We start from the raw sequence: 14791 nt of genomic DNA, 5'->3' as shown, positions 1-14791 counted from the left end.
TAAAAGTCAAAGGCTTTTAAAACAACAGCTGCAAATTCACACAAAACATTATTACAATATGTATAGGTAAGTGAGTGACCATGTCACATTTAATGGATTTTTTTTTTTTTTTTTTGTCTGGCATGGAATGGATTAAAACGTCTATCCTTGAGGGAAGATCATCTCCCTGGTTCCCTCCACTCCAGTCATGTAAGAACTGGTCAATCAATGAATCAATTTAATAAAGTTAGTTCCAGCTGCTCAGGCAAAAAGCCCAGGTTAGCAGGCTGTAGGAACAGCTGAAACCACAGTAGTGAAACAACAGTTCCAGGGTGAATGGTGATGAGATTCAAAACTGAAAACTCTGGGACAAAACACAGAAATGCTCAAACTTTAAACATATTAGTTTAATTGCATTTGGGGAAGCAGCGGTTACTGGGAGATCCAAGATTGTAAGATTAGTGAGAATCTAGCGGTAAGATAATGACGGTTCTGTTCAGAATTAGGTAGTCTCAGAAGTTCAGGCCCTGCCAAACATAACACGTATTATGTGTCATTTAAAATTGTTGCAGCTCCAAACTTTTTTTAAAAAAGCGCAATTCAAGGTAAAGGTTGCAGGAGAGTTTGACATGATGAGAAACACAAATTTAAATTAAGCTCGTTTACAAGGGGGGTAACATGTATTATTATTATTATTATTATTATTATTATTATTATTATTATTATTATTATTTATTTCTTAGCAGACACCCTTATCCAGGGCAACGTACAATTGTTACAAAATATCACTGTACTCAGTATCACATTACAAAATATCACATTACAGATAAGAGCAGTTATAAGGTACTGTAAAATCAGTAGAAAAATAAGATCTAATTCAAATAAGAGCAAAATAAAGAATACTGTAAATAATTACATTTAAGAGCGAGTTTGACCAAGAGCAGTTAACTTATAGTAAAAATATTTGCTTATATGATTAAAGTCTGTTAGAAGCAGGTAGTAAGTACAATAAGTGGATGAGAACAATTTAAAATAAGATTAATTACAAAAAACATGAATACGGATATTTATGAGTACAATCAAGATACAGGACGTATTTATAATTAAGAGCAGTAGTGGAATATAGCAAGGTATGGAGGAGTTCAGTGCAAGTACAAGCTGATGCAAGTGCTGGAACAATTGGGTGCCACATAGTCCAGAGTTGTGAGGGTTTACATATGCTGTCCGAACAGATGTGTCTTGAGGAGCCGTCAGAAGGTGGTCTGGGACTGAGCAGTCCTGATATCCGTGGGTAGGTTGTTGCACCACTGAGGGGCAAGGGTGGAAAAGGAGCAGGCTGTGGAAGCAGGGGAGCAGAGGAGGGTACAGCTAGTCTGGTGCTGGTGGAGGGAGCAGAAAGGTCAAGACAGTGATAGGCAAATACAAGAGGTTTGAAATACATGCGAGCAGCGAGAGGGAGTCAGTGGAGGGAGCGGAGCAGCAGTGTAGTGCGGGAGAAACGAGGAAGGGAAAAGACAAGGCGAGCAGCAGAGCTCACTCACAATTTTTTTGGTATTGCTTGCTCAGCTATCTTATTTTCTGAGCTACATAGCTACACGTTAATGCTGTGTGCGTACGCAACCAAACAATGTACAGATACTCGCAGGTTTGTGGTTTCAGTGCATGACAGACTGCATTTGTTAAAGAAAATAAAGGAAGCGCCTAATCAGATGTGTTTTTACACCCATTTCCAATCTGGGAATGTAAATAAAACCTGTACTGTTCTCCAAATTCAGCCACAGTATACATGTAAACTTCTACAGATCTGCCAGTCATGTACTGTTAATGTTTATGGATTAACTTGATTTTTACAGGAAAGAAGAGGATGTCTTGAAAAGTTGCCAGTAAAGACCTTTCCACCCACTGGCAAACCCCTTTCTGTATATTGTTTTAAGGAGTCCTTTTGTGAGGAAAAAGGGAAATTGGGAAAGCTTAGACAGAGGCCCATAAGGTCAGGAGCAGGGGGTGTCCTCCCCCACCCCCACCCCCCCCACCACCACCACCACAACACACCCCTTTGCCATGTCGATTACTCTGAAGCAAGTCTTCAACAAGGACAAGACTTTCCGGCCCAAACGCAAGTTTGAACCGGGCACACAGCGTTTCGAGCTGCACAAGAAGGCTCAGGCCTCACTCAACTCGGGGGTGGACATCAAGGCGGCTGTTCAGCTGCCCCATGGGGAGGACCTCAACGACTGGGTAGCTGTGCACGTGGTGGACTTCTTTAACCGCATCAACCTGATCTATGGGACCATCTGCGAGTTCTGCACAGAGAAGAGTTGCCCCATCATGTCAGGCGGGCCCAGGTATGAGTACCGGTGGCAGGACGACCTGAAGTACAAGAAGCCCACTGCTCTGCCAGCCCCACAGTACATGAATCTCCTCATGGACTGGATTGAGGTGCAGATCAACAATGAGGAGATCTTCCCCACTAGCATAGGTAAGTAGAAGAGATGATAGCTGTGCCTTGTACATAAAGGCTGAGTGTTAAAAGACTATAAGCTACAGCATTGTAATACACTCATTTAGTCAAGCTAACATGATATAAGTTGTTAAATAAAACTGTAGCTCAGGAGGTGCTCTTTTAGTTGTTTCTTGTTCATTGTGTAACATCATCAGTTTATTTCCACTTTCACAAAACAGTAGACAATAAATGTACTGTCAGTGTCGTTGGATTCAGTCGTTGATAAGAAGCTACCTGCAGCACTTTGTGTATGTTTTGATCCTTGTCATAACTGAATACAGACAGTATAATGAAAAGTGGAATATCTTTATGTAGAAGCAGGTGTGAGTGCAGTACCAATGATGGGAGCCTTATTGAGGTTGCTTTTATATAACCACATGTGTGGAACAATACACAGGCACAGTGTACCACAAAGAAATGCAAAACAAAATACTGTACAAAAGTTGGCCAAAACAGCAGCTGAACACTACTCTTGCTACAAGGGAGGTCCCGCTCCAGGAACCTTGTATCCTGTCACACCCTTGATTTACTGTTGCAGGATCAGAATCCCCTAAGCTTTTTCTTACTATTTGTTTACTATAGACCCCATTAAGAACTTACTTCTGTGGAAGAACAAGCCATCTCTAAGGTACGGTTAGTTTCGGGCTCATCAGGCCCTAGGGTGTGTCAGTGGCTACTTTTATAGTGAGACGCTCTGCCTAAACAGATCCCTTGGTCAGTGATGGAGCCACAGTCCACCAATCTTCATCTGCCATTCCCTGTAAACACACACAGAAGCCGGTGACAGGACATTGTCTTTGTTACACTCCGCCATTCAATCTTATTGGAAGTCAAAATCACGTTATCCCAAAATCGTGTTAACAGTGTAGTTTGGATAAACAAATGGTGCAATTGGTGCCACAACGATAACAGCGTGTTGCCTAGCCAATGATTCGGTTGAAGGCAGACTGAGAATGGATAACTCTTAGAACTGTTATCTTCTCATACACTCTATGCACACTGTAGTTATTGCTTGAATATGTTTAAATGTATGGTGGGGTTAAAACAGGAGCTACAGGTAGCCTGGAAGGGATTCAGGTGAAGCAGATTCATCATCTGTAGAAACATAGAACGCTTTCATCACAGGAGAGCGAGGGCAGGTGCTACCAGTGTAATCTACAATCAGCACCCTTTTGATGTCTCAGATGCACCTGGCCAGTTGTTCTCACCTCTGAACACAGTCCTGGTATTTTACCTTTGGGGGCCTTAAATAATGTGCAGTATTTAACATCGTTCACTCTTTTTGCTTTCAATTTTTGCATGAAAAGAATGTGTTGAAATACTCCTTAACAGGTACTGTTGACCCTTTGTGTCCATTGATGCTGCTTGCATTATTTTCATTGATTACAATGCTGGAAGTTATTGTCAGAACATGAATACAAACTAAAGTAACATACCTCGTACCATTTATACTCACCCCTTTCAAGAACACCTTATCTGTGATTCTTTAAGTTCTTTCATATCATAGTAAATTGTTATGTTTTCAGAGATACTATAGTGGGTTACAGGTGGTTAGCACATGTTCTGTTTCACAACAGGACTGAAGAGCATTGTACACAACATGACAACCCTGGGTTAGTTCCGATAAGGCATTTATGTATGTACGTTTCTCAAAAACGAACATATTAGAATACAGTTTGATTTAAATGTATTATTCCAGTACAAAATCTAAAATGTCAGGCAATGACTAACAATGAACATAGAACTTAAAACTAAACTGTTGTGCACTGGAAACAACTAGGGTTGATGGAAAGAACCTTTAATGAAAAGAAACTCACACAATACCTCACATGTTAGATCCATTACCCTTTACAATGCATCAGTTCTGGAGAGGTCTGACCATTGCCTGTGAGTGAGTACAACTTGCAGGTATCACTGTTACCTACAGCCATGTATAATTAATTAAAGAGTATTTGATCTCAAAGGGCCCTGGGGGAAACTAGATAGAGCAGGGCTTTGTTGCCTTTGTGTCTGAAATAACACTCTGACTCAATGTATATTTGAAGCCTTTTCAAGCATTTTTATAGGTTTCACTACACTGTTAACTTGGCATAAATGATTTATCTGGGGTCAGAAGTCTTGTATTTGTTATCAAGGTTCACTTTGTTTTATCATTTTATCAGCAAAATAATGCTATGGCACAGTAACAGATGTGAAAAAGGAGTGAAAAAAGAGACAGTATTCTTGGAGCCTCCATCTGTGCCTGCCAAATTACATTTCCTGATTTCCCTGGTAACAAAAACAACAGAGACACCATTAATTTATAAATGTGTATCATACTAAACCTGTTTAACTCTGGAAGACACTAAATATTGTTTATCTAATGCAGTTTTTCATATCATTTGACATCATTCAAACCCCCTTCATGTGACCTACAGCAAGAGCCTAGATATTTGCATATCCTCAATTAACCTAAAAAAAAAAAAAAAAAAAAAAGTGAAGAAGTAAAAAGCACAATAATAGAGGTACCATTATTTAATGTCTGTGTAAATCAGTAACCCATGAACTCCTGTTCTGTGAGTGATCTTCCTTCCCAAAAGCTAATCAGTGATGTCCCTTGGCCAGGTGATTTACATTTTGTGAGGTAAAGTAACATCATTGTGTAGTTACATGACCACAACTATTCCAAAAACACAGAAAAGTGCAGTTTTTAGAAGAAAAAAAATGTACAGATTTAGTTTTCTGATAAATGTTAAATATCGAAATTAGTAAACCAGGGAAAAACTGTAAGGCAGGTCCTGGAGCTTGCTGGCCTCAATTAAACTTTATTGTTTTACAACACTTTAAAAGACAACCTGTATTGTTTAAATCTTTTATTCAGTTTAGATTGGTTTTCACAATTCTACTCAAATGGTAATTGAAATCTAAAACAGAGTGTGTGCACTGGTTGTTTCCTCTTGTACAGTAAAAATACATTACTGAAATAAAAACAAAATGACCTAATATTGGTTTTAAAAATGGAACAACCTACTCAAGTGATTTAGAACATCTCAAAAATCAATCTGGAAGTCACCTTACTCTTTAGCCTAACTTGAAATAAATATTTTTTAAACAGCTTAAAAGATTATTGAAATGTAAGCTTTTTTCCAGTTACTGGTGAGTTTTGATCCAGCAATCCATAATGAACACTTTGAAAAACTACAGGAACAACTTTGAAATGTTACAGTATTTCTGATAAATGATGTACAGGCATGTGGCAGGAAATGGCGTTGCAGTGACGTCAGGCCAGAAGGCGGCACAAACACAGACAGGCAGGTACTGCAGTTCAAAGGAGCAGCATGCGCTGTTTTATTTAGAACACCAAAAATAAATAAAAGGTTTTAACAAAAACAAACTCTTGCTCACAGAGCACAAAAAATAAAGGTTCAAACAAAAATAAATCTTGAACACAAAACACTGGACAATAGCTTTCATAGCACTTCTGAATTCTAGTTTTGTTTAGTTTTAAATCTCCTCTCGCTCGCTCTCCGTACACCCACCCTGAGCAGGGAGAGCTGCAAGTTTTTTATACAGGTGACCATCTCCCGATTTAGCAACAAATAAATCACTTAATTCGGGACATGGCCACCTTCTGTATGAGGTTTTAAATCAGCAACTGGCAGAGGACGGGCTGCCAATTTAGTCTCTGCCAGAACAAAATAAAAACAATAATAAAACAAACGCACTGCGTTCCGCCATCATATATATATATATATATATATATATATATATATATATATATATATATATATATATAATATATATATATATATATATATATATACACACATATATCACATACACACAAATAAAACAATGTACAAGAAAACAAATATTAACATATTATAAATAATAACACAGGGGCGGAGGGGTAGATTTTTATAAAAACTAAACCAAGAAGGGACCGACCATCGGGAGGTCCTCTCCAGGCTCCAGCCAAACTGTAGCAGGGGGGGGAAACTGGTCTCCTGACCCCACAACCCCCCTCAGGGGTAGCCGGGGGTCCCTTTTTGGACCCCCCTTCTTTGTAGCCGGCAGTCCCTTTTTCTGAGGTGCCGGCCCCGGTGCTTCCTGCGGACCTGCAGGACTAGTAGCGGCCCCAGGTGACGCAAGCCAGGCAGCGGCCCCAGACGAAGCGGAGCCCTCAGCGGCCCCAGGCGAAGCGGAGCCCTCAGTGGCCCCAGGCGATGCGGAGCACCAGGCAGCCCCAGGCGATGCGGATGTGGCATCCTTGGGCGGTGTGAGCCAGGCATCCTTGGGTGGCAACTGCAGGAGGAGAGCCAGGACTAGCGGTGGTGCTGGGGTTAGCCCTCTTTGCAGCCACTGATCACTTTACCCCCAAAGAGGGTGGTCCCTCCAGGGAGGTATAAGCATGCTCACATTGAGGAAACAACATTCTAAGCCTTGGTAGCAAAATTGGATAAAAATACTGTAGTGTTACTAACTTAATATTTTTTCCCACCTGAACCGTGTCTCGACTTTCATCTCCTAGGCATTTGTAGTTCATTCAGCAGCCCAAGTAATTACAGTTTGAGAAAACAATTGTTTTCTTAATTATAAATTCACAGTCTGCTAGACTGACTGAATGACAGAATAAAAATAATATCTATTATCTCGCTGTGATGTTCAGTCAGTAAAGTGTAAATGTGCTCACCGTTTAGGTAAACAGGAACCCTGAGGGATTATATCTACTGTTATTTAATTATTGGTTTTAGCAGAAGTGTTTTTTTTATCTTGGTTTTGGATCCCATACTATAGCTAAAGACATGCAAGGTTCCAGCAATGTACCTTAATCGAATGTACATCCATACGTAAGTTTGTATGTCACACTTTTTACACACATAGCTTATCCAGTTGTGATGAAACTTGGTTAATGAGAGTATCAGTATCTGGTGTGGAGGTGGGATGGTATAATATGTGCACGGTATGATAACCATTAAAAAAAAAAAAATACCATGGTAACCTTAATATCACGGTATACAGTACATCATGCAAGTTATCAAATAAAGGCTTAAATGAAGAAAGACTAATGTAAATCAGTTAAATTACTGGAATTTTGTATTTTACTATGCCAAATAACTTGTTATGTTTCTTTTTTATAAAGACAATCAGAATAATAATAAAAAAAACACTAAAGTTGTACACTGTCAATGTTCTACTACAACAGTATTAAGATCTATTATTTGCTCAAAATGACATGGTGCTGTAGTTTGTTAAAACATTTTAACGTATAAAATTAAATAAATAAATAAACAAATATTTTGTTAACTGATGGTAAACAGAATTGGGAAATGATCGGTCTTTTGCTTAAAACACAATCGTGTACCACAGGTTATTATTTAAGAGGAGAGATGAGTCGTTTATTTTTTCAGATAAATAAAACATGTATAGCAAAAATAAATTAATTAATTTTAATAGTAAAATATGTTATTGGATTTATAGCTACACATCACAACATTGCACAAGTAGGCTACCAATGATTATTGCACATGTGGAGTGTGTAAAAAAAGATTTCTTCACTTACCTAAGAAAATTGGAATACTGTTAGAACTTGTTTAAACAAAACTACATTGATAATAAGTAGGCTATCCTGCTGGAGTCACGGGTCTGTGCTAATTTTATCTGAGACATTGGTCGTGTTCTTGTAGTGCAGATTTCCGCAATTCTCCACGATTCTGTGCAGCATTGTGCAGATGCTCTGTAGACGTCACTCACCACCCACAGAAATCTATGCAGATTCTGCATAGCCCAGCGCAGCTTTGAAATGTTACTACAGGAGGCTGGTTGCGGCTGTGAACCAAAGGGACGATGCAAAGATCATGAGTGACCTGCTAATCGTAATGCAAATAACCACTAAAACTACTGCTGCCACCTTGTTAGCGGAGGCGAGCGACATTTTATCATTATACAATGAAGCCGTGAACAGCCTTGTCAACGCTATATTAAATAAATAATTCAATTGTTTAAACAATGTACCAAATCCCTGATAAGTGATGTATAATTTTACAATAAAGTTAATTTTACTCAATTACATTAAACTGACTGTTGATAATCCAGACAAATGTAAATAGAGGATGTTGAAAATATGTGCTATGCTGCAAGGTTTGGAGAAGGCCTTTCTCTATGGAGTGCTATTTGTGCCAAAACTATCCAGCAGTGAGTTTGTCAAATTGTGAATTAGTCAATTTGTCCAGCAATTTGTCAATAAATGTGTCAATTCATATAGTAATTCATAAACATTTGTTAATTTAATAATTCATTATTTGTCAATTGATTAATACAAAAGGCTGTACGAACCTGCAAATTTCCAATCAACCAGGCAAACTTCCAACTGTCAATCTCGCACTGTGCCGAAAACACTGCAACCTTTCTAGCCAATGGGAGCACACACTAATATTTTAATCAATGAAAATCCAGCCTCATTCAAAACTTTTTTATATGTACATAATGTTGATGATTATATTGATAGACATTGTCACTGACAAACCTTTTTAATTAAGGGACCTAGTTGTATCTCTTCCTCATCATTCATATCTTCTTGGAGTTTAAAAGTCTTTATGTTATTTATTTGATAAGATTCATCTTGACCCGTCATCTATGGGTGTATGGTTTATAATGCAATATACATTTAGCAGTTAATTACCCCATTAAAGTCTCAGTTTATTTGAGAAGCTCATACATCTGATTTAAAATCATTAATTTAATCACCCAGGTTGTTACAGTGCATATGGTACATTATCTTGGTAAAATGTAAACCTATGTTTTATTCTTTTACACCACTCCAAAATGCTTCTGTTGCACCAGAAGAGATACAAAAAAGTGTTCATATTCTGTGTATATTAAAAAACAGTGCTTTGTGAATCTACATGTTTAGTTCTTAAGGGACCTGTAATTTTATCTGTACTCAATTAGACACAGCACTCACACAACCTGGGATGTTTTAAAGAAAATGTAAGGGAATTGCAGTTCCTGTTTCAGGAAAGGCTGGTGCTGTTTCCTAATGCTCCAACTGTGCCATTTTTGGACAGTGTTTTGGGATGAAACTTCCTGTTGTCAGGTTGGGTCTTCCTGCTGGGAAGGAGAGAAGAGCAACACCTGGGTGACACTGGGCCGCTTTCAAAGCTTGTTTTTAAATATTTTATTTTAGATTGAAAACGAGCTTAAAAAAAAAAAAAATGAGTATGAAATGTCTACGTTGAATGTGCCCTTCTCACAGTTTTATGGCACAGAACGCCATTGCTATTTGGTGACAAAATATACTTGGTAAATGATTATCTATTAACAGTCAGTTGTTAGGTTTGTGGGATGTTTTAAAAATCTGTAACTTTTCTTCCCCCACCGTTATGAAACAGTTTTAAATCATTCCAACAAGGCATTAATCCTGACAAGCTTTCAGAGAAACCAACAACCACAAATCCAAACAGGAAATCATATAAAGACAGTATGTACGTATGCTATGTATACTGCTTGTGCTCATAATCATTTTTGTGTGTGTGTGTGTGTGTGTGTATTATATATATATATATATATATATATATATATATATATATATATATGTATATGTATATGTATATGTATATATATATATATATATATATATATATATATAAAATGAAAATTGTGGTTAGACTTCATTGTAGGGACTGTTTATTGTACACTGTACTAAAACTTGCAAAGTTATTATAATTACAGAAACAATGCTATATTCACTAACGAATAAACATATGATTTACTTGAGATACAAAAAAAAGGAGTTTTAGATGCAAGCTCCAATTTCCTAAATGTCTTTTGTCACCAATTATTACCACCCCAAATGTTCTTGGATGCCTTCTTTTGTTTTAATTGAACATTCCTTGTAGCATTCCATATACTGTGCATGATTGGGCTTTTTCCCCCACCTATATTCCATAGGGAAGTACGGAGCGCTACACTGATGAAGAGTTCAAAGAAATCCTTGGAATTCTGTGTAGATCCAACGAGGTTTCCTTTACCAGTACTCTTGGGACAAGACATACAGATGCAGACAGTTTTATGTAGCTAAAAAGGAAATCTTTGCAGTCACTTGTGTATACATACAAAAATACCAAGTCATTTGTAGAGTAGCAATTGCTTTTAGAGACATACCAGAATAACCCCTTGTGCCAAGTCTGAAGTTTTAAAAAGGTCTGAATATTACTGTGTTTGTCTCAAGTCTATCATTTTCACAAAATCCAAAATGGAATAGCTTCATAGATTTATATGCATATATCTAGAATATGTATTTGGATGGATTTTGGAGACTGGTGGTGAGCATGCATCCCATGTATTTCCATAACATTTAATGGTGGTTTCCCTCTGTAGAAAACACATTTATACACACACACACACACACACACACACACACACACACACACACACACACACACACACACACACATATATTAAAAAAACAGCAATTTCTACAGTGTCTGTTTTCTGTGTTTAACAGTTACAAGACAGTTTCCTTCTACATGTCATCATCAGAGCTGGTTGAGCACTATGTTCATTTTATAAAAATGTAGGTAACAAATTTGAAATAGAAATGTTGTTTTTTAAAGTTTTTAATTGTTTTATAATACCGGGTTAAACTAATTATTTAAATTTTGATCAAGGGCAGGAAAAGAAGAAATATATATTACAATACATACTTGAAAAGTAATAAAAATAAAAAATAAACAAAGACACACAAAGCAACTCAGCACTGCAAATAGACTTTCATATGATAATAATACCAAATTCATTAATGTCTAAAAATAATGGTAACATTTTTGTAAATGTATAAGCATAACTATTTTTAGATTGTATTTTTCTATAATACTAAGTTTTGCAAATCTGTAAGATTTAACAATTATATGTATACATTTGTTTATACGGGGACATCTATGTATTTAAACATATTTTATCCATTGTATCGTTAGGGCAGAACGCATCAATTAGCATGGAACGATCCTTATAGCAGTGGCTTTCTGTAATATGGACAGTAAGATTCTCAGTTAACTCTGTCTCCATATTTTCTTTTAAAATCCTGCCTCTAATTATGACACCCTTTGTAAATTTTTGCAGGTCCACAAACTGTAGTTGATCAGTCAGTCTTTGAAGTGCACTGCTTCTACAAGCTAATCCAAGCTTGTGATCCTGCAGCATACATTTCAAACAGCTTTCTCTTAAATTTGAACAGCTGTTTTCCTTTCTGTTTCAGTCCACCCTGTGATTCCCATCATTGTGCCTGAACAGTAGTTTTTTTTTTTTTTTTTTACTACAACAACATTTTTGTTTACATTATTAAATATTCAGCTTTCATTAACTGTGAGTCATTGTGTGAAGGCCATGTAGGTTTGCTCCAATTTCCATTTTATCCATGTGTACTCAATAGGATGGTTAACACCAGACAGTCGGAGACTGGTATCTTGGCATTTAATTATCTGTCAATATACTCTTAAGCGACTGCCAGATTCTTGCTATTTTAGCACAAGTATTATGCCCTACTTATACAACACATTTCTCATTTACCAAAATTAAAAAAGGATAGAGACAGCCCTCCATTCTTGGCTCCTCACTAGTCAAATGGGTAGACTTTGACTGTCAGCAACAGCTTATGTGCTTTTGAATTCTCAACTGTTTAAAAATTTACCTTGCCATGTAACTCTGTGTAGAATGGTATCTTTCTTTTGTGCGAATATCTGGAATTGTTTTATAAATGTGTAGGGCTACAGACAAGCCAGAGCAGGTATAATTGACTAAAGTAAACAGTGGAAATCTGTGGTTTAATATGCTGTGCTGCTTTGTCAGTCGTTGTTTAGGCTTGCTTTTTTTTCTTTATTTCTGGAGGTTCGCATTGTTTTCATTGTTTTCACTTTTTTTTTGTCCAGAGCAACCATTCATTCAATGCAGCATAAGTGCTGTTTAGGGACATTATTTATAACTAATTATCAAATCTGTGTTATAATAGTTTTGTGAAGGTGGTTTATTACAGCTCTAAACCCTTTTTTGCTTTTATAAAGAGCAGTTCCTCTCAATATACCATAAATGTTTCTTCCTAATATTCCACACTTTATTTGTTGCACATACACTATGGGCTTGTACTTGTTGGACAAGGAAATATCAACCCAGTTTTATTTTTGAGAATTAGGGTTACAGTAGCTGCAAATGTAGGAATTAGAGATGGTTAATTCAAGGGTGGTTGATTGTGACATGTCTGGGAGCTCTCCCTCCTCCAAAAACTAAAAGTTTCCAAATTCCAATTAGCACACAGGCTACTAATATATCATCTAAATAACATTCTAAACTGGGGCTTATGTTGTTCACAGAAAATTGTTTGCAAATGTGAACTTCAGATGTGTGTTTTTGCTTTTCTACAACTTCCTGACAGTTGACATTAGTTTTGTTGTCTTGTTTTCTGTAATTATTTGGTGGTTTGGTGTAATCATGCGGAATTGCTAGAGGTCTGACACAGGGTGAGCATTATTTCTAGCAATGCGGCCTGCGAAAGCTGGGAGGCTATAAAGCCTAGGATTTGGGAACATGGGGGGGGGGGGGGGGGGGGGGGGGGCTGGAGACCGCAGCTGGGTTATGGCTCATGATTTGCCAGGGCTTTGATCCCAGGCACTGAGATTCCTGGTAGGAAGGAAGTCAGAGTGCTGCCTGCTACAATAAACTCTCCCCCAGCTGCATTCCTTCCAGCCCCTCTGGGTGGCAGCTTTCCTTGCCTTGACGCATGGAGTGCTGCAGTGCTCTAATGAGGCCAGCCATGACTCTTTCTTCATGGAAAAACTTAAGCACGTCATCTGTTTCAGTACTGTAAGGGAGCCTCATTTTCTTTACCATGTTTAACATAGTAAATTGTATTATGGCTGAATGGTATTATATGGGATAATAAGGATGACACACCTGTAAGGAAAACGTCAGGTAAATTTTGTCTCGATAGAGCACCTATGAAAAGGTTGTTATAGAATTATACCCCCATTTTCCTTTCAAATTTGAAATACCCAATTCGAATGTCACTTCACAGTTTTGATGATCAATGGTTGTCAACCCTGGAGACAGGGGTCCAGCATGTGAAGTGTTTGACTGGTCTTGTTGGGTGCCAGGCAGGTAGAGATCACTGAAGCACATTGAAGCAAATTATCCACACACGTTTTTTCCTCCCTTGTCCCTGTCGATCACAGAGGCCAAACGGCGCAAACGCGATTCAAACCCTACTCATGTGATTTACCCTGCACTTCAAGCAGCAGTGCTTTCTCTAGTTGAGCCTCTGGAGGCCCCTCTGAAATTTTATTTATAATAACTTGAAATCCTCAGAATGGTAATGACTAAAACAAAATGTGTTTGCAAGCCTTACATACACGTTTGTAAGCCTGGGCTCGAATCTGGCTTGAGTCACAACAAGTCAGAGGAGGGTTGCAAATGACAGCCCTCTTCATATCACACAACCAAAGCCTAGACTGTGAAGAAATCCAAAGGCTTTTGATTATGAAGCGTCATAGGCTTTCCAAATATATGTAGTAATATACATTTTTGCATTTTTATCATTCAAAACCAGTGTATAGCAATCACTTCAATTTAGGCTTGAAATTACCAAATTGCAGTGTTTTGGGCAACATAGAAGTTTAAGGTCAAGGTGCAAGAGGAGACATTTTTAATAAGGAATATCTTATAAATTGTATTTAGTTTCTAACTACCGGTATCTAAGTTACACCACCCTGAACATTTTTAGACAGTATTTGTGTTTTTTTTTTCTGTTTTAGGGGTAATATGTTTTTTAGCTGCAACATTTCCATGTGAACCACATTCCTATAACCTCCTTCAGTCAGTCCTGTTACAGGCTGAAACAACATGCTCCTCCTGCACCTGTGAAATGATTTCAGGAGGCCTTTTGAAGTCATTGTAAATCTATATACCCCCTCACTTTGCAAGAGGGGTTTAATTACTACGTTTCCCATAAGGCTGTAATCTCTGTTGTACTGCAGCCCTAGACATTTAAAGAAGTGGTTCTGCAATATTCCTGGTATGACTACAGCTTTCTGTGTGAAAAGCTGTTGAGTGAGCTTATTTCACTAGTCGATTAACAGTTCTTTTGCTTTAGTGGTTGCTTAGCCATTCTTCAGTTCAGTTCAACAACAATTGTTTACCAGACTTCAACAAATACCTGATGTAAAGGGGATTAAATCCTTTAGATTTAGAAATTACTACATTTTGAACAATAGATCTCTCAGTAGCTCAATTAAGTATACCACTTGATTTGACAATTCCTTGCCAACTTCATAGTTCTGAATA

General features: G+C 37.6%; 1 protein-coding gene across 2 annotated transcripts in view; it reads left to right on the top strand.

Moving 5' to 3' along the window:
* The first annotated feature begins 1992 nt into the window (after positions 1–1992).
* LOC121303558 (MOB kinase activator 3B) overlaps positions 1993–14791 on the top strand; it is a 30595-nt gene continuing 17796 nt past the window's right edge. For both annotated transcript variants that reach the window (XM_041234343.1, XM_041234333.1), the window contains exon 1: positions 1993–2458. In XM_041234343.1, coding sequence (XP_041090277.1) covers positions 2041–2458 — 418 coding nt within the window. In that variant the 5' untranslated portion in view covers positions 1993–2040. The remainder of the gene's footprint in view (positions 2459–14791) is intronic.

Source organism: Polyodon spathula, chromosome 2, assembly GCF_017654505.1.
Source record: "Polyodon spathula isolate WHYD16114869_AA chromosome 2, ASM1765450v1, whole genome shotgun sequence".
NCBI lineage: Eukaryota > Metazoa > Chordata > Actinopteri > Acipenseriformes > Polyodontidae > Polyodon > Polyodon spathula.
This window is presented reverse-complemented; position numbering and strand designations above follow the sequence as displayed.